General features: G+C 47.4%; 6 protein-coding genes across 6 annotated transcripts; 3 read left to right on the top strand and 3 right to left on the bottom strand.

The window, feature by feature from the left end:
• Positions 1-281: 281 nt before the first annotated feature.
• F5147DRAFT_625903 (cytochrome P450) lies at positions 282-2648 on the top strand (the record flags this gene model as incomplete). Its single annotated transcript, XM_041432688.1, has 13 exons — positions 282-486; positions 540-669; positions 719-907; positions 957-1108; positions 1161-1276; positions 1341-1470; positions 1527-1540; positions 1589-1778; positions 1829-1885; positions 1936-1960; positions 2009-2145; positions 2197-2329; positions 2389-2648. 13 exons carry the CDS (start codon positions 282-284, stop codon positions 2471-2473), a joined length of 1563 nt encoding a protein of 520 aa, XP_041298887.1. The 3' UTR covers positions 2474-2648.
• Positions 2649-4474: 1826 nt separating this feature from the next.
• Positions 4475-6079, bottom strand: F5147DRAFT_666759 (peroxisomal membrane protein PMP47B). Its single transcript, XM_041435185.1, has 9 exons — positions 6032-6079; positions 5792-5980; positions 5678-5732; positions 5519-5619; positions 5357-5463; positions 4934-5290; positions 4850-4877; positions 4598-4796; positions 4475-4542 (listed from the first exon to the last, which is right to left on the bottom strand). The coding sequence occupies exons 2-9, from the start codon at positions 5860-5862 to the stop codon at positions 4522-4524; spliced, it is 939 nt and encodes a 312-aa protein (XP_041298886.1). The 5' UTR covers positions 5863-5980; positions 6032-6079; the 3' UTR covers positions 4475-4521.
• A 292-nt stretch (positions 6080-6371) lies between these two features.
• On the bottom strand, positions 6372-10021 carry F5147DRAFT_666756 (uncharacterized protein). Its single transcript, XM_041435184.1, has 16 exons — positions 9902-10021; positions 9673-9849; positions 9555-9621; positions 9431-9505; positions 9126-9379; positions 8669-9076; positions 8354-8617; positions 7613-8299; positions 7445-7560; positions 7379-7393; positions 7266-7332; positions 7173-7214; positions 7049-7126; positions 6904-7000; positions 6817-6854; positions 6372-6764 (listed from the first exon to the last, which is right to left on the bottom strand). The coding sequence occupies exons 1-16, from the start codon at positions 9932-9934 to the stop codon at positions 6510-6512; spliced, it is 2673 nt and encodes an 890-aa protein (XP_041298885.1). The 5' UTR covers positions 9935-10021; the 3' UTR covers positions 6372-6509.
• Positions 9994-12574, bottom strand: F5147DRAFT_666754 (uncharacterized protein). Its single transcript, XM_041435183.1, has 2 exons — positions 12254-12574; positions 9994-12204 (listed from the first exon to the last, which is right to left on the bottom strand). The coding sequence occupies exons 1-2, from the start codon at positions 12343-12345 to the stop codon at positions 10368-10370; spliced, it is 1929 nt and encodes a 642-aa protein (XP_041298884.1). The 5' UTR covers positions 12346-12574; the 3' UTR covers positions 9994-10367.
• Positions 12575-12873: 299 nt separating this feature from the next.
• On the top strand, positions 12874-14238 carry F5147DRAFT_602572 (P-loop containing nucleoside triphosphate hydrolase protein). Its single transcript, XM_041432261.1, has 7 exons — positions 12874-13037; positions 13087-13213; positions 13279-13492; positions 13545-13632; positions 13683-13912; positions 13968-14002; positions 14059-14238. Exons 1-7 carry the CDS (start codon positions 12899-12901, stop codon positions 14075-14077), a joined length of 852 nt encoding a protein of 283 aa, XP_041298883.1. The 5' UTR covers positions 12874-12898; the 3' UTR covers positions 14078-14238.
• Positions 14239-14393: 155 nt separating this feature from the next.
• On the top strand, positions 14394-16784 carry F5147DRAFT_832617 (uncharacterized protein). The gene is made up of 6 exons (XM_041443825.1): positions 14394-15108; positions 15160-15288; positions 15339-15434; positions 15482-15571; positions 15629-15799; positions 15848-16784. Exons 1-6 carry the CDS (start codon positions 14578-14580, stop codon positions 16544-16546), a joined length of 1716 nt encoding a protein of 571 aa, XP_041298882.1. The 5' UTR covers positions 14394-14577; the 3' UTR covers positions 16547-16784.
• The last annotated feature ends 2 nt before the right edge of the window (positions 16785-16786 follow it).

The following is a 16786-nucleotide window of genomic DNA, read 5'->3' as shown; positions in this document are numbered from 1 at the left end:
GAGAAGGCCTGTCTTTACATTACCTCAGAAGCTTCACTCTGTTTCCTTTCCACAAGTTCAATTACGAACACCGAGCTTGAAAGAATGCATGACGGGTGCATACGGAAATAAGCAAAATGTTCTGACAATTTTAGTGATGAGAATATTTTTGCGTTGGACAAAGCCCACCTCCCACATTAGTGGGAGTTGAATACCACGTACAGGGTGTGGAAAACAGTTCTCCATGCAGTTATAAAATCCCCTTTGTGTGTTGGGTGTCTGCCCTACGCACCGCTCTAACCATGTTTCCTTCAGTTGATGGTCGCCTTGCTATCCTCGCCGTCTTACCTACTTCCTTTTTTGTCATCACATCCCTCAAGAGGTTCATCAGGAACAGACAGAACAAACTTCCCCCTGGCCCCGTGCCGCTCCCACTGTTAGGAAACGTCTTGTCTCTCGACACCAAGGCAGCATGGTTGACTTACACCAAATGGGCTGCTGCTTATGGTACGTGGTCAGATAGTACCACGGTGTATGTATGGTGCAAATCATCATATCAGGAGACTTGTTTTTCGTGCGACTTCTAAGCCAGGAAGTCGTGGTACTCAATTCTCAGCACGTTGCAGAAGCCTTGTTGGACAAGCGTTCTCGCATTTACTCCGATCGACCATACTTAGCCACAATCGAGCCGTGCGTTCTTCTAACATTCTTCCATTTAATCATTATAGAGTCCGGGCAGATTTGGTTGGTCGGTCGTCTTTGCATTCACAGGCTATGGCAACGAATGGCGTCTTTCCCGACGACTCTTCCACCAAACTTTCCGTTCCGACTCTGCACTCAAGTTTCGTCCAATGCAGATCAAGCAGGCTCGTGAGATGATCCTCAACCTCATTGATGATGCTCAGAATTATCATTCTCACTTTGCAACGTCAGTCGATGTGTTTGTAAACATCAAATTATTATTAACCTGTTCATAGATTCTCGTCATCAGTTGCGATGTCAGCGACCTACGGCTACCAAACTAGTCCTCGTGATGATCCTCTTGTTCGAATCGTAGAAAATGCACTGGCTATTGGCCTCGAGGTGGTGACCCCAGAGAAAGCAATCTTGCTCAAAACCTTCCCTTTCTGTAAGCTCAGCTCTTTTCCTCATGAAAATAGCCGACATTCCGTACTCTGCAGTACTGAAGTTACCTGACTGGTGCTGGGGATCCTCGATCAAACGCGATGCTCGAACGTCGACCAATCGCATGAGAGAAATGACCGACGTGCCGTTCCAATATGCGCAAGACCACATGGTGGGCATCTTTCGTTTTTAGAAATATTGGTTTTGTCCCAGCTATTAATCACATGATCTTCAAGGTTGAAAACTCGGCACTTGGTCAATTTTCGATGGTGGCAGAAAATCTTCAACGAATCGAGAAGCAAGGTCAGACATCCCGATCATTGTTTGAGGGTGCCTTAAAGAAAGCAGCTACTACTGCTATTATTGGTTCGTCATCTTTTTACAAGAGACGGTATACCTCTCATTGATACATATCTATTCAGGTTCATACGATACGGTTAGCGGATGTCCGAATCATATTGTCAACTCCTGAACTTCTTTGCAGACTACTTCAGCCTTGATGACTTTTGCTCTCGCCATGGTATTGTATCCAGATGTTCAGAGACGCGCACAAGCGGAGATCGACTCAGTGGTTGGCCGAGATCGCTTACCTACCTTTGAAGACAGAACGTTACTACCATATATTGAATCAGTTCTGCGCGAGACTTTGCGATGGCAGCCCGTCGTACCCCTTGGTGATCTTTCTTGCTGTGTTATTTCGCCTTTGCTGAAGGTGTTTTTATAGGCGTTGCACATGTCAGCACGAGTGATGATACATATGATGGTTATTTCATACCAAAAGGTCTGTTATTCTTATTCATTGAGTACATCATTTGTACTATCGTACCTCAGGAACAACCGTCATGTGCAATGCATGGTCAGATAGATCCTCTCTAGCTTTCAAAATACTGATGTTACATTGCAGGGGCATTACACGAGATGAAAAGCGGTACCCTGATGCATCTAGTTTTATTCCGGAAAGGTTCCTAGACGTCAACGGCGCGTTGACAGATGATAACCCTGCTGGATATATTTTCGGCTTTGGCCGGCGTGCATGTCCAGGTGGGTTGAGTTATTTCATCACGGTATAGAGCTGATTCATTATTTGATCAGGCCGACATGCTGCTGATGCCTCTGTATGGTCCGCTATTGTTACTATGCTAGCCATGGTGGAGTTTTCTTCTGCCAAAGATGATCAGGGCAAAGTGATCGAATTCACGCCCCAATTCAGGACAGGACTCACTCGGTACTCGGTTTTTCTCGTATCATTCCATCTTCCCGTTACTAACTGTTTCATCGCTTTAGCTCCCCTATGGTCTTCCCTTGCAATATCTCATCACGCTCTCCTACCCATTCGGAACTTGTGAATGTTTTCCGAACAGAAGTATAAAATGTTATCAGGTGAATGGGCTGTATATGTATGTATATCTTCCTTTCTTGTGCCCACACCGCCAATCTGTCCAACATTTGACAACCCCTTGTTTGACCCTTTTCGTTAGCTCCACGTGGTATGTACGACTTGAAATATGTAGAATGTAGCATGAACTTCAACCACCCGCTTGCGCGCGCACGAGGGGATGTCGACTGCAAGCGTGATTTTATAACATGCCTAAAATATTAATTGTCTTTCCTAAGTTTTTCCTCTCTCAAGGTCAAGGAGACTGCCTAGGAGACTAGCTATAGGTCAAAGCAGAAACCGCGGCAGGATGTACTTATTATAGCAAAAGCAAGTTATCTATAAAGTGGTATGTCTAGTGATCAACCCTAGAGTCTTACAGCATTCAACTACTACCTTCCAAGTTCGTGTCACTTGCCTCTCTACAATAATGACTAGCAAGACCGACGTACTTGACGATAGCAAGTTCGTTGCTAAGGCACCTCCGCCATACGACTTAATTCCTACGTCTGCATTATCTGCAAAATCTATCGGGCACAGACCATCCGAGGTTCTGTTTTCCTTTCTAAACATCAAGCGGAAGATTAGCAGGTCCCTAACTCATGCATCTCTCTCGAAAGACAACATTTCTGCATCTGTATCATCAGCAGATTCTGTCCGATACTAGAAACATACTACTGACTTATCGCGCATCCGTAATATGGTCTCCGCTCCCGATATCACCCCTTCCGATGCTGCCCTAATCGTCGATGCCTGCGCTGCTTCTCTTCCAGTTGCAAAGTTTTCTTATCTCCTGTAATCTCCCAACATCGAGGGTCACATAGCGCTGTATTGGGCCATTGTCAATAAGCGGCAAGAAGCCTTTTTGTATTCATAACCAAATTCTCGTCTGTTTGCTCTTCTGACTTGCGTCTCGCGTGCGTAGCAATTCACAGCCAGGCCTTGTTTGTGCAGCTGGATGTGATTGTATGTGCATAGTCATGTCCGCCCTGAGAGTGCATTAACATATCTACTATGCACTAATCAGCCAAGGACGAGCATTTGAGACGCTCTTTGAGTTATTCCCATGATTTCCAGGTGCATGAAGGAGACGGATCAGGCGGGAACCAGTTCATTGCTTGTATCTGCGTCAGGATGTTTCGGAAACGTCTGCACATTACACAGGATTTGGGCGTAGAATTTGTTGCAGAGTCATCGTTCCCGATGTTGTGACGATGTCGTCGATCCCTGCAAGACGTATATGGATGTTGCGGGGCCTGATGAGAGGTGGCGCATTGGGCTTAGTCTTTCTCAACCTAGTTTTCCAGCGCGTCCAGACGTTATACTCCTGATCAAGGCCCACCTAACTGTACAACCCCATCTCAAGGGCTGGTAATGACTTGTGAACATCATGGTGAGCATCTCGGCTGAGTGAGGAACGAGGTCGAGCCCATAATGCTCACCATGCGCGTGTAAGATGCTGAATATAGTGAACATGATGTTATGCCCGTTCCATTTTTACCTGTACTAGTAGAGATTGCAATGTGCATGGTTATAAACTCTGATCAAACTAATAAATTGATCGTCGGAAGCAGGTGTCGGGATTCGGGAACTGGCGCGCCGTTACGATGAGGTAGACGATTGATTCATTTTGCTCGGCCGGTGTCCTTATCACGGGCGGACTCGTGGGTCATGAATGACTACGGTCCTCCGAATGTTTCTGCAGCAAATATTAATATCTTTCTGACATAGAAACCCACACCCCCACCAAACCCCTGGCGGATAAGAATGTTATGAACTTTTACCGCTGGCAGTGACCTCGGAGTCATAAACGTGGTCAAAGATACTACGAACCATAAATTCGACATTCTGAAGACTTCTGTATGACCTGGTGGCTTTAGCCCTAATTTATCTCTTACAATCATCACCCATCTTCTCGTTAGAATGGAATCATGCTTGTAACCTTTGAAATTGTATCGGTTGTCCACGAAATGGTATGGTTAAACCTTACCTTACCTGCCATGTGCGACACACTTGTGATAGCACTGATGCCCCGCGGACAATCATGACAGCGACGTGATGGCCTAGTACACCTTTCAGCCAAACATTCAATACTACCCGAGATACCCGAACACGTACCTTCTTCGTCAACTCATATATTCTCCTCTGTACGGCAAACAATATTGCAGCAGCGAGGACACTCTGGAGGAGTTTACTGCCGACGCCTTTGTACAGTCCTTGTATGCCTTCCTCTTTCAAGATGGTAGCGAGACCATGAAGAGAAGATTTGTATTGCTCTGCGCGCGCCTGCCCAGCCTGGAGCCTGCTCTTTAGGACACTAGTACAAGTTAGATCTCGGCCTGAAAAGCTTGGTCAAGCACTAAGGCTCACATGTAAGGATACGTTGAACCCGTTGCGACTGCATAGCACACTGTCAACATACTTCCAACTACACCAGTATTTCAGAAAGCGCACCAAGTTTTGAAAATGCGCCCAATACAAAGAAATCCCAGTCGGACAAGACTGCAACCACACTTCCGGAGCCCCTCGCTCTTAGCTTCAAGGTCCTTTTCTTAATCAAAAAATTCTTCAACTGCTCGAACACCGTGTACTGTAGTACAGGGTTGATCACAAGCACTAAAGCAGGGCCGAGCCCACGAAAGAGTCCGTTCAGCCCGTCTTTAGCGATGATGGCTTGAATTGTTCGCAAGATACTTGGCCGTTTGGGCACTGCATGTGAATTGGATAATTCAGAAGGGGAGGATTCTACTCGAACGGCTTGGGACGTCTGTATAACCCAGATAGGATTGCTGATGATGGTAGTTGCTGATCCTAGAATGTGGGACGTTCAACGATAAGTTATGACACTACCCATGTGGGTGACCGAAGCTGGCGTACCGGCAACAACGCCTGCTAACATCGACTCCAACATATTAAGCGCCTTGCTCCCTTGCCTCGAATTCAGAATGATCCCTCGTGAACGTTCATAGAAATAATAATACACCCTGTCGACGTTATAATGTGAGCAAAACATAACGCGGGGCGTTCGGGAAGCTTTACCCGTTTGTGACAGCTATCCCGAGCAAACTTGGGCTCAGACCGCTATAAAGGCCCACGACACCCTCGCGCTTGACAATCTCGAGGAAATGTTGAACTACGTTCTGTTAACACGCGTGAGAACAAGGCGCAGGCAAATGTTACAACTCGATTTGTAGTCACCTTGGAGTCATTCTTCACGTTGACTGCAGCGCGCGTCGATAAGACTATGAGTGGGCTGCGAGCACAAAGCACTGCTTGAATTTGCACTCACGCACGTAATAAGATGCTACGTACTATGTTGCTGACATGGCGACGATGCCACCTGCAGCGCCTGCGAGTGAATGAATGGCAGAGTCACTTACCATGATGCGAATGACGCAGGACTATGCTTAGTATGCTACGCGTGTCGTGCAAAGAAAGATTAGAAGCGAGCAGTTTTCCGTATTCTGGAACTGGTGGTTATCAATGAAAGGAACTTGGCGCCTATATTATCATCATTTCAATCAGGCTTTGCAAATTGGAACACGAACTTACTTGAATTCAGAGGTGTGGCCGGGAGGTGTCGAAGAGGGTGAATGATCATCGATCAGGCGTGACGGTGACACCAATATGATTATCATGTGATTGTTTAATTAATTATGCATGTGTCTTCTTCTCTCAAATAAAATATTGATTCATATTCATATAGCAGTTGTACAATATACGAGTCCAAGCACTCAATCAAGTCTAAGTTGTCTTGATGCTAGGTCGGGTTAGCCGAACTTCGTCAGAGCTATTATGTTCACCGGTGGAGGGCTAGCTACGTCAAACTGTTCAGTCTGGGTTTGAGTCATGAGATGTGGTGACCATGATGTGTATCCAAATCCGTCCACAATGGAATAAAATACAACATTTCAATTGAGCTTGATGAATTGACACAAGTCGACGAATGGCATATAGCGATTAGTCACCTAAATACACGTATGAGGTTCACTTCTGGTCCTGCCATGCTGGGTATGCTTCGCGTCGGTCCTCACTTGTCGACCTTGAACACGTCATCCTGCAACTGTCTAAGCAACTGCTGCATCTCCTCGACATCCTTCTTAAAGCCATTAGAGCTGCCGCCAGAATCCTGCCTTGTGGAAAACGAGTCGCCAATAGTTGCTTTACCATCATCTAGTATGAGCCATTTGTCCAACTGCGTGATGATGGCCTGCGATTTGAGGCGGTAGTGCGTACGGATCACGTCGCCGAAGGGCTCTGGAGGGTTCTTCAGGTTGCCGAGCATCTGCAATATCAAAGGTAAGAAACGACAGCGGACGATCATGCACAACTCTTACCGCAGTCTTAACGACCATCCTCCGAACGTTGGAAGAGTCTGATGAGAATGTGAGGGAAACCACTTATCATCGAGTTTAGCCACTCACATTGCCTCGACTGGGGAGTACCACCGTCGTTTGCCCATCCAGGCTCGTTGAGATAGGGTTCCTCACAAAGAATCATGGACTGAATTGATATAAGGACCTGTAGGGTGTGAGCACGAATAATGGGAGACAGTAGAGGAGCGCAAACTTGTAGCAATGTTGACCTTCCAGAGACCCACCCTGGTCCAGACCATGTACCGAGAAGAGATAGGCAGACTTTGCCATCCTGAAATATGATGAGAACGAATCACTTGCTGTGTCTTTGCACTCACTGCGTAGAGATTAGGGTTGAACCGATACTTCCCACCGTTGGTCTACCAAGGAAGCTCAGATACATAAATACTCGAACCAAGGCAGTCACCCACCGTCATGTATTTGACGCTCGGAGGAGCCTGGTTATAATTCGGCCCAAGGAAAATATCAAACAAGAAACTGCAGAAACTCTGAGCAGGAGAAATTTATTTTGTGAATGACCCACCAGCCATCTTGATACCTAAGGAAGAAAAGTAAGAGAAGCTCAATAGAGCGAAAAACAGGTACTGACGGAGTTCCTTCTGGACCTATGATGAGCGCCTTGATAATGTCTACCCGATTCTCGTCGACTCTCAAGAAGACCGAGGAATCCCATGCAACAGGTAGATTCGTCGTCAAAACGGCGAGCTGCGTGATCGACTAAGTCAAAGAAACCTTGGCGAAAGAAACCCCACAAAACCTCTTTTGCGATAGCTAGAGAACGCTTAGGGATGTCCGAGGTGGCAAGCATTCGGGCCTCGCTATTATAATAGAACTTGTAATGGGGCAAGCTCTCTTCTACCGCCCCTTTCTTGTCTTCCTCTTTTGGAACAGTAAGGTCACAATATTCGAATCGAACTTGAGTAGCCCAGTCGACGTAAGCCTTTTTCCGTGCCTCATCTGTCGTAGCGAGAGTAATTGATGAATGGTCAAATGGTTCCGATGAGATCTTTGGCAGTGCAGCGTGTAATCGGTCAACAAATGCGTCGCCCTTGGTCTCGCGCAGTGAGCGATCGATGGCACTTGCAGTCGCCAAGATCCGTTGACAAAACAAGAGTAGCCTCTGGTTTTCATCGGACAAAGAAGGGGTTAATTCTCTCTCTTTGCCCTTTGCGGACGATGTCATGCGTTTCTGCTCCTCCGTCATCTCAAGCACCTCTGGGTCAGGTGTTTTGATGCCTTCCAATCCTTTGATAGCAGCTTGCGCTTGGATGACAATTGCTTCCAAGAGTTCTCGGGGGCCAGCACTACCTTCATAGATGATGGTTCGTTCACGTATGGGTGCCTTACCCTTGGCTACTTTCTTGGGTGCGACAGATTTGACAGAGGAAACCACCATGATCGGCATCGCCATCATACTTGCCAATGCTTCATGGTTGGATATAGTCTGTAGTGAGGTATCAATCAATGCGGTTGGATGTATGATATGATGGTGCGCTACCTCGAGCCATTCAAATAACTCAAAGTACAGCACAGAACGATCTGACATGTCTGAGAGGGAATCATTCCTGAGTAGAGTGGTGCAGAGATAGTTAAAGCGTCTGCGGAGATGCGCAAGGGCCGTAGGGTGAACCATGTAGTCGCTGGTTCGTGCACCTCCTTCTCGGCGCAGAGACGGAAGATATTCGCGGATTTGGGAAAGTATCGTACCGATCTTCTCATCTTTGAGACGCTGGGTGGCCTGAGCTTCTAATTGGCCAGAAGTCTTGCGTCTTCTCAGAAAATGATTACTGATGATGTTCACATGAAAACTCACATCTTCCTTCACATCTCCGGCATAACCAACGCCTCCTTTCGACTTCTTCCCCACTGGCAAAGACATATAATAGCTATCATCTTCGTCATCGTCCCCTTTCGGAGTAGACGAAGAAGAGTGCAAATCCGTCTTCCGTCTCTTGTTCGTTTTTGATTTCTGAGAACTCTCTTCGGAGGTTTGTTGACGCTGCTCAGAGAACGTGGATTCCAACATAGCGAGCCCGATGCCCAATATAACGCCTTGCAGATTGGAACAATGGAATAGATTATCATCACCCGAAGAGGAAGTGTCACGATTGCTTCCAGTGTTGATAGGTTCTCCACACGCGAAACAAAAATCCGCTTTGCATGAAGGACAAGTGCGCTTTACGACACGGCGAAGATGTCGGATATACAGCAAGAAATCTGGCTGCATGCAAATCAGCTCTCAGCTTTCTAGGGGAAACAACTTTACACACAAAAATAGCGAAGAAGTTACTCTTGAATCTCTGGATCCTATATCCACATGATTGGGGGCAAATGCAGTCACCACCGCTTAGCTCGTTGTAGAGACCGAACAAGAAACCCTGTTCGCCGCCCTCTGGACAACCCTTCATCCACTGACCCTGAGTCATAATCTTCACCTGCTCGTTGGTGTCTGGTATGAAGGCTGTCTCAGGTTCCTCTTCAACTTCGATAACTTCTTCGCGACGATCCTTCGAGAAGAAGACACCTTCAAGACCATCAAAAACACCAGAAGAACAAAACACAAAAGTGTACTCGCCAGCATATGGATCGGCTTCGACCACAGTTTTGGCCTTCTCATCGTAATCAGAGTCATAGTCGACATAGTCATCCGCTGGAAGGCGATTGATGTATCAGAGGGAACTATCCAGGAAGCTACTCACCTCCGTCATCGTCATCGTCCATGTCTACGTCATTGTCGTCTTCCCCTTCTCCATCCTCGTCCGGTGTCTAATCGAAACTGATGAAGACCGTTTTCCCAAATAGCAATGAGTTACATACAGCACTACGGGGCGTTCGTGATGGAGTGATGGGCGCTACTAGGGCAGCAGACTCCATACTAACATCTTCATCCGTCTCTTCTACGTCGGCAAATTCGCCTTCGAAGATCCGCTCGGCTGCTTGCATTACATCTTTGTACCGACGAAGAGCAGCCTGAGCTTGTGCCTCCGACGCACCCTACCAGCCGGTTAATATGTCACTGGGCTGGAATCGCGGAGTCAGGTCTTACCATCTCCACCAGTTGTCGGACCTCTCTATCCATGGCGGCTACTGTTATGTATACCGTTACGGTCACGGTGATAGATACACCTTCAGCGCTGCTTTATTGTAGTGAATTCAAAGGTGTGATGATATTGCACTGTGACATTTTTGTCACAAGACGGGATTAGCCAATATTGCAGCTAAAACATAAAAATGTATAAATAAATGACCAGTGCAGATCGAAGAATAAAACTCCTTCGTAAAAAGAAAATCGTTCAGCGAAGAAGCAGAACTTAGCAAGTAAAATTGTGAGCACTACCTAGATAAAACCTTCCAAAAAATCGAGAGCAGTAAAGCCCATACCAAGTATAGGAAGAAGAAGCCCAGAATACAACAGTTCATATACACAACCCTAACACAACCCCGTCAGGCCAGCTGGTCGAAGCGGCCCAGAAGCATGGCGTCCACATTGAGAGCACACAGATAATGGCTCTTCAACCCTTAGTAATTTGTCGAGAAAAGCTTTCTCGTTCATCCCGGTCGTAGCTAAGAGGATATGAAGACAAATCGCTCATCAATGCAAGCGTGTCCAAGCTGGCTCTTTGACGTCCTTGAAAAGTAGATGGTGGTGTGCTACCGTCATGACTTCCAGAATCAATCTGGAATGGGAATGGTCCGAGACCAGATGATGCCGTGGAAACCTGAGAAACTGTGGACAGTCCCAAGGTCCGGCGGCTGGGAGGGGGGTCTAACGGGGGCAGTTGGGTCTCTGCGGATTCTGGTACGTCTGAAGGAGTGGTATCCTGCACCTGTGCAGGAGATGGTGAAAGAGGTGCTGCCTCAAAGACTGGGGGCTGTGACTGTGTAGCAGAGAACCGTTGGTGCAGAGGTGAACGTGGCGGAGAACGGACAGGAAGTGATGAAATGGGCGAAGGAGGGACGAAAGGGAATGACTCGAGAATAGAGTCTGCCCGCGTTGAGGTGGCAGAAACAACCGAGCATCCTGAGATTCGCTTGCGATCCAAGCCCTGGGCGCGGGCTTGTGCGTGTGCGTGTGCCAAAGCTAATTGCTGCTGTTCCTCAAGGGATGCTGGCTGGCGGGAAGTCTGTGCCGAGGCCGGTGACACCAGTCTACCCATGGTTGTCCTGGGTGACTTGTCGGGGTTCTTTGGGCACAGTAGTCCAACATTGACACGCGTAGCACTGCTAATATCTATGATAGACCCGGCCTGAGTGCTGATGCTGGATGGACGACTCTCTCCGTTATTAGTGGACCACGGGAGACGAGGTAATTGGAGAGAAACTTCCGACACTGGGCGCAGTTGGTTTGAGATGTCGCCGTGGACTTCGAATTCGTGATTATCCCCGAACGGGTCGGTGCGCTGCGATGTATTATGTTCTTCCTCTGTCTCATCCAAGGCATCAGCAGGGCCAAAAGAGCTGGCTGCAAGGGGTGAACGAATCGAAGGGCGAGAAACAACAGACGGAATACTGTTCACGGATAAATGTGATGATACTGGTGTGGATGGACCAGAGGTCTGAATGACTTCTGCTTTAACGACTCCCACAACTTGCCGAACACCTTGGCCTTGCGTGATAATCATCGGTGCTTCATTGAGGAAGTCACTAGAATAACTTGCGTTTGACATGTATGACATCCTCGACGATCCTGAGCGCTGACTCTGTGCGTAACACGGGTTTGGAGTACGCAAAGATTGGTCAGACACTGCAGAAGCATTGTCATTCAAGGACAGGTCGGGTGCCCGAGCGGGCCGGACAGGAGAGGAGGTTGCGGCAGATCCTGAAGGCCATGAAGGTGTCACAGAATCAGCTGACGCAGAGCCGGGGGATACCAGAGCTATAGGGATAACGTTTGTGCCATTTGTACCGGTTGACGTGGTCTGTATAGAGTTACCATCGTCAAAGGGATTAGGTTGAGTAGTAGGGACGTTGAGAGAGGCGGTGCCGGTCGCGGATGGACCCCGGGACTGCGGATCGAGGTCGATGACGCTGTCTGACGATGAAACGAACACTCTAACAGTATTGGGGTCGGAAGGCATCGGTGGCTGCGGCTTTTCAGTGGGATCTGGGCGATTGAGAACTGCTTCTGCGGAGGCGGGGGCTTCGTCCTTGGTTTCCTGTGCCTGCTCTAGGGCCTTACGGGAACTGGCACGACGACGGTACCAGAAATAGAGTACCAAAGCTCCTACAAGGACCAGAACGATGGCAATGACTGCACCTGCAAGTGCACCTGAGCTGACACCCCCATTGTTACTAGAAGTAGCAGTGGTCTTTGCCTGACAAGTAGATGTTGGGCAGGCATTGCAAGTTCTGGAATGACGTCAAATATAAACAGATTTACTGATTGAAATGGACAGACCTAGTTATCTGGATGCAGCTCTGATCGGCCGAGCAAGTGCAAGATGGAGGAGCTGTAGGGCAAGTGACACATTGTCTGGGATCTAAGAACATGATCTGCAGACTGCAGAAAAGAGAAACAGTAAATTTAAATGAGTGTGATTTGATGAAATTTTAAACCGAGTTTTGTTTTGATAATTGGGTCTATTAAATTCCTGCCACAGCTGCTGCTCGCTGCAAGCAACGATGGTGGAAGGATGAGAAGGATGGCCTGCGCTAGCCAAGTTGAAACCCCAAAGGCGAGCCTAGTGACAGGCGTCTTCCCACGATTTGGTGTTTGACAGCGACCAGGAACACAGATGAGTGTACTCATGACTTGCCTATTATAAGTGATCATTACATCTTTTATTAGCACAAGCTTACTTTTATGGGTAACCAACAACGCTCAGGCCGTTGTAACGAGCAGCTCATAATATTTACCTGTGAGTGCTGCTACGAACTGTGTTGTACAGGTAGAGTTCAAACGTTCAACGTTCATGCTCCTCGAAGTACCAAAAATTTATTTACTTTATTTAATTATTTAATTATTTAATGATATAACTCTACTATTTAGTAATTGTTTCCGTTTGTTGCTTATCACTCCCTCCCACTAGTATTAGGAATCATAATGTCTAGCTTCGCTGAGTGCGCTATCGCAGTCGAGCGTCTAACTTACCGTCATGTTCCTAATGAGCCCCCTTCCTTGGATAACATCACTTTTCATCTTCGGCCTGGGTCCAGAACAATCTTGGTTGGCGCTAATGGAGGTAAGTGGTAGGTTGCGGCCCTTGCCGCCTTACTTATTCTCTTACCCAGCCGGAAAATCTACCCTATTGCAGATTTTGGCGGGCAAAAGACTGGTAAATGATGCTGAGATACGTATCAAGGGCCTAGATGTCTTCAGAGATTCCCCGCCCGGCGTGACCTTCCTCGGCACGGAGTGGTCGGTACTTTTCTACTCTCATTACAACCGTAATTCATCATCCAAGGAATTGTATTGTTCTCCAGGGCAATGAATCCAGTAGTCCGGAGTGATATCGTGGTATCCACCTTCTTGGACTCCGTGGGAGGATATAGGTACAAGGAAAGGAGAGACAAACTTCTAGACATTCTAGATGTGGACTTAGACTGGCATATGCATACAATTTCCGATGGAGAACGTCGCCGCGTCCAACTTTGCATGGGCCTCATGGCACCATGGGATGTTCTTCTCTTAGATGAAGTACGTTCTTTCATGCCATATCCGTGACGTTGTCTGAGCGACGCGCGTGCAGGTGACTGTTGACCTTGATGTCATGGTTCGTGATGAATTACTTACGTTCCTCCGAAACGACAGTATCGCCCGTGGAGCTACCATTATTTGTGAGTCGGAAGTTTTTTACTTCTTCAGCATTAATCAAATATTCACACAGACGCAACGCATATTTTTGACGGACTCAATTCATTCCCTACTCACGTCGCCCACATGCGCTTCGGTTCCTTCGCCACAGAACCTACTGCATGGCCATCAGGCTTTACCAACGGTCCTCTGAGTCAGACCCCCACATTATACAACACTGCTCTGCAGTGGCTTAGAGAGGACCGTGAATACCGCCGAGAACTTGAGAAACAGGGGCGGAAAGGTCGTGGTGCGAGAAACGAGGTTTGTTTTAATCCCACTCATTGAGCAACAACTTGATTAATATATAAAACTTTAGATCGTCCCTTCAGACTCTGAGACGTTCTACAAGAAGTGGGTGTGGTCTGTTGCAACTAATCCCTGACTATAACATTGACGATCATTCAAAGATATGATTATAGTCATTAAGACACCACCACGCTGCCTTAGGTTCTATCGTGGACGCATCATTTGCACCATCTCGCAACACTATCATTATCCCTTCAGTTTCAACAACCTGTAGCAATAGCACTACACCCCATACCTGTATTCAACATGCACCGCCTTAAATACAACGATTTCTATCCGGATGTGTAAGGAAACAAGACTGCAAGTCCCGGTAAGTATACTGTACAACACTGTAGACGCGATTGGCAGAACAATTGCAACCGTATTCTCCGTCCTTATCAAGTGAAAGTTATGTACTATAGTCCCAGACTGCAGAGGAGGCTTTGCCACGTTCGGAGTTGAACGTTCGAATGAACGTTGAACGTTGAACACCTGCAGCAGCAATGTTTGAGTGGCTTGCCTTTTAGGCGGGTGCAATTGCGGCCCGCCAGCCTTTAAGTTAGTTTAGCGGCCCTTGAAGGTGCAACACATCTTTTACACCTTTTTATGCAAGGCCTTGCCACTGGCTATCCGCCATTATAATGCCTGAAATCATAGACCTAACCGTCACTTCCCCACCATCAGATCCTATCGAGATATTATCCGACGGAGAAATACCTACGGCCTCTCTCAACCAGGAAGATCCTCCCTCGCAAAAGTCAAAGCGAAAGCCACGAAAACGGACAAAGTCCAAAGGCCCTACATGCGATGGTGTTACCAGCTCGAGAAATCAGTCTCTCGAGCGGCGAAGTACTGCAGATTCTCATGCTAAAACTGTTTCTCGAAGGCGATCAGCATCTCCAAGACGTCGCTCGCCAGTTCCAACATTTTCTGACCAGGAACTGTTCTTCTTTGACGCCACCCCTGCTCCCGTGGTTACAGAGTCTACCCAAAGTTCGAATTTCCAACCAGAGAGCTCCAAAAGCGCAGCAGACCGACTTTTACTACCCTCTCATGTGTCCATCTTGAGCGCTGGCGAGGATGGTGCAGTGCCAGTTGAAATCGTTCCCCAACTACCTGTCGATTCTGAGGAGGAAGATTACATCGAATATCTTGACTATGAAGATAGGAAGGTGCAGCCATCAGTGGTTATGATCACGATAAGTTGCTCATGTCTTCCGTAGGCACCCGGGCTCGTTCGATACTTCGATACGGAAGTTGAGGAAGCTGCTCACGCCAAACCATCACGTTTTGTATGCAAGAATTGCGGTGCAGAAGGCGAGCATAAGACGTATGAATGTCCGATTCAAGTGGTCAGTTTTTTTGGATGCCTCAGTCTGATGTCACTAATTTTGCTATGAAGTGTCTGACTTGTGGTGCTCGTGACGAACATTCAACGCGGAGCTGTCCTATTAGCAAGACTTGCTACACTTGTGGGATGAAAGGTCATATCAATAAGGTGAAAATTTTTGCGATCTGTCTTACATCCAGTCTTATAGATTTCAGACCTGCCCAAATCGTTTCTCGCATTCAAGGCTCGCAGCAGATATGGTTGATTGTTGCGACCGATGCTCATCGAAAGCTCACAAGATGAATGTAAGATAGTAATTCGATTTTCAATGTTTTGCCGTTCATTTTCCAACTTCCGACAAGGAATGTCCTACGCTGTGGAGAATATACCAGTACGTTGCAGATGAGGATCGCGTGAAAATCATGCAGACCAGGGAGGAAAAAAAGAAACTTGGATTTGGAAAAGGAAGTGAGGGATACATTGCATCGGAGCTGTATTGTTATAATTGTGGAAATCCTGGACACCTGGGAGACGTATGTATTCTTGCCAGTCCCGACTCGTCTTCTGACAAAGTCTCATAGGATTGTGATGAAGTCGCTTTTGTCTTTGACATGCCCGCGGAACCTTCAGCTTTCAGCTTGCACAATATTATGTCTGGACCATTCTATGACCCGACATCAGAGCCTGTTCGCATTCGCCGTGGACCGCGAGAATCGCAGAATGAAGAAGACAGACCTACCTTGCCCGATGACTGGGGTATGGATGCACCTGCAAATGTTGGAAAACAAGGGAAAAACAAAGACAAGGAGAAGATGGCAAAGAGGTTCAGAGATCAAGAAGATGATGACACAGTGGACTGGTTCAATAATCCCCGTAACGTGAAGAACCGCGGGAATGACAAACCTGCGTCAAATGGTAGAAAAGCCCTAAAATTTGGCAATTCGATGAAGGACGTCGGACGCCAATTCATGCCACCTCCATCAGATTCACCTCGCAAAAGTCTTCTTGATCGGTTAGGAGATAACCCTCACCGCGGTCCTCGACGGCGGAACGGTGACCACCACGGTCCATCAAAGGAACCAGAGTCCTACCGCATACGTGGAGCGTCACATAATACTAGAGACTGGGATGGTGAGTATTCTCGTAGAGACCCAGGCCGTGACCGAGAGCGGCAGCAACGAGATTCGCGAGAGTGGGATAGGGACAGAGACGGAGACAGAGACCGGGGACATGGACGGGGGAGCAGTGGACCAAGGTACAAAGGTGGTTACTATAGATGATTTCAATCCTGAAGTCGAGCTTGCCTCGGTTCAGGAGTCGGATTGTATACTAGGGTCATTGTCTCGCATATGTGGAACAGCGACCCTAGTGAACAACCATGAGCAGATCCTCGTACTAGTACTTGGCTTTCATCAGGTTGTCTGTCAACTGAGCTTCGTTGATATACCTAGTGTTGCACTGGTGCTCACTCTGCTCCGACCTGCCCAGCTTTGTTGTTGATTAGAATTAAGAACGTTCAA

The sequence above is a fragment of the Suillus discolor genome (genome assembly GCF_016758755.1).
Source record: "Suillus discolor strain FC423 chromosome Unknown F5147scaffold_3, whole genome shotgun sequence".
In the NCBI taxonomy this organism is placed as follows: Eukaryota; Fungi; Basidiomycota; class Agaricomycetes; order Boletales; family Suillaceae; genus Suillus; species Suillus discolor.
This window is presented reverse-complemented; position numbering and strand designations above follow the sequence as displayed.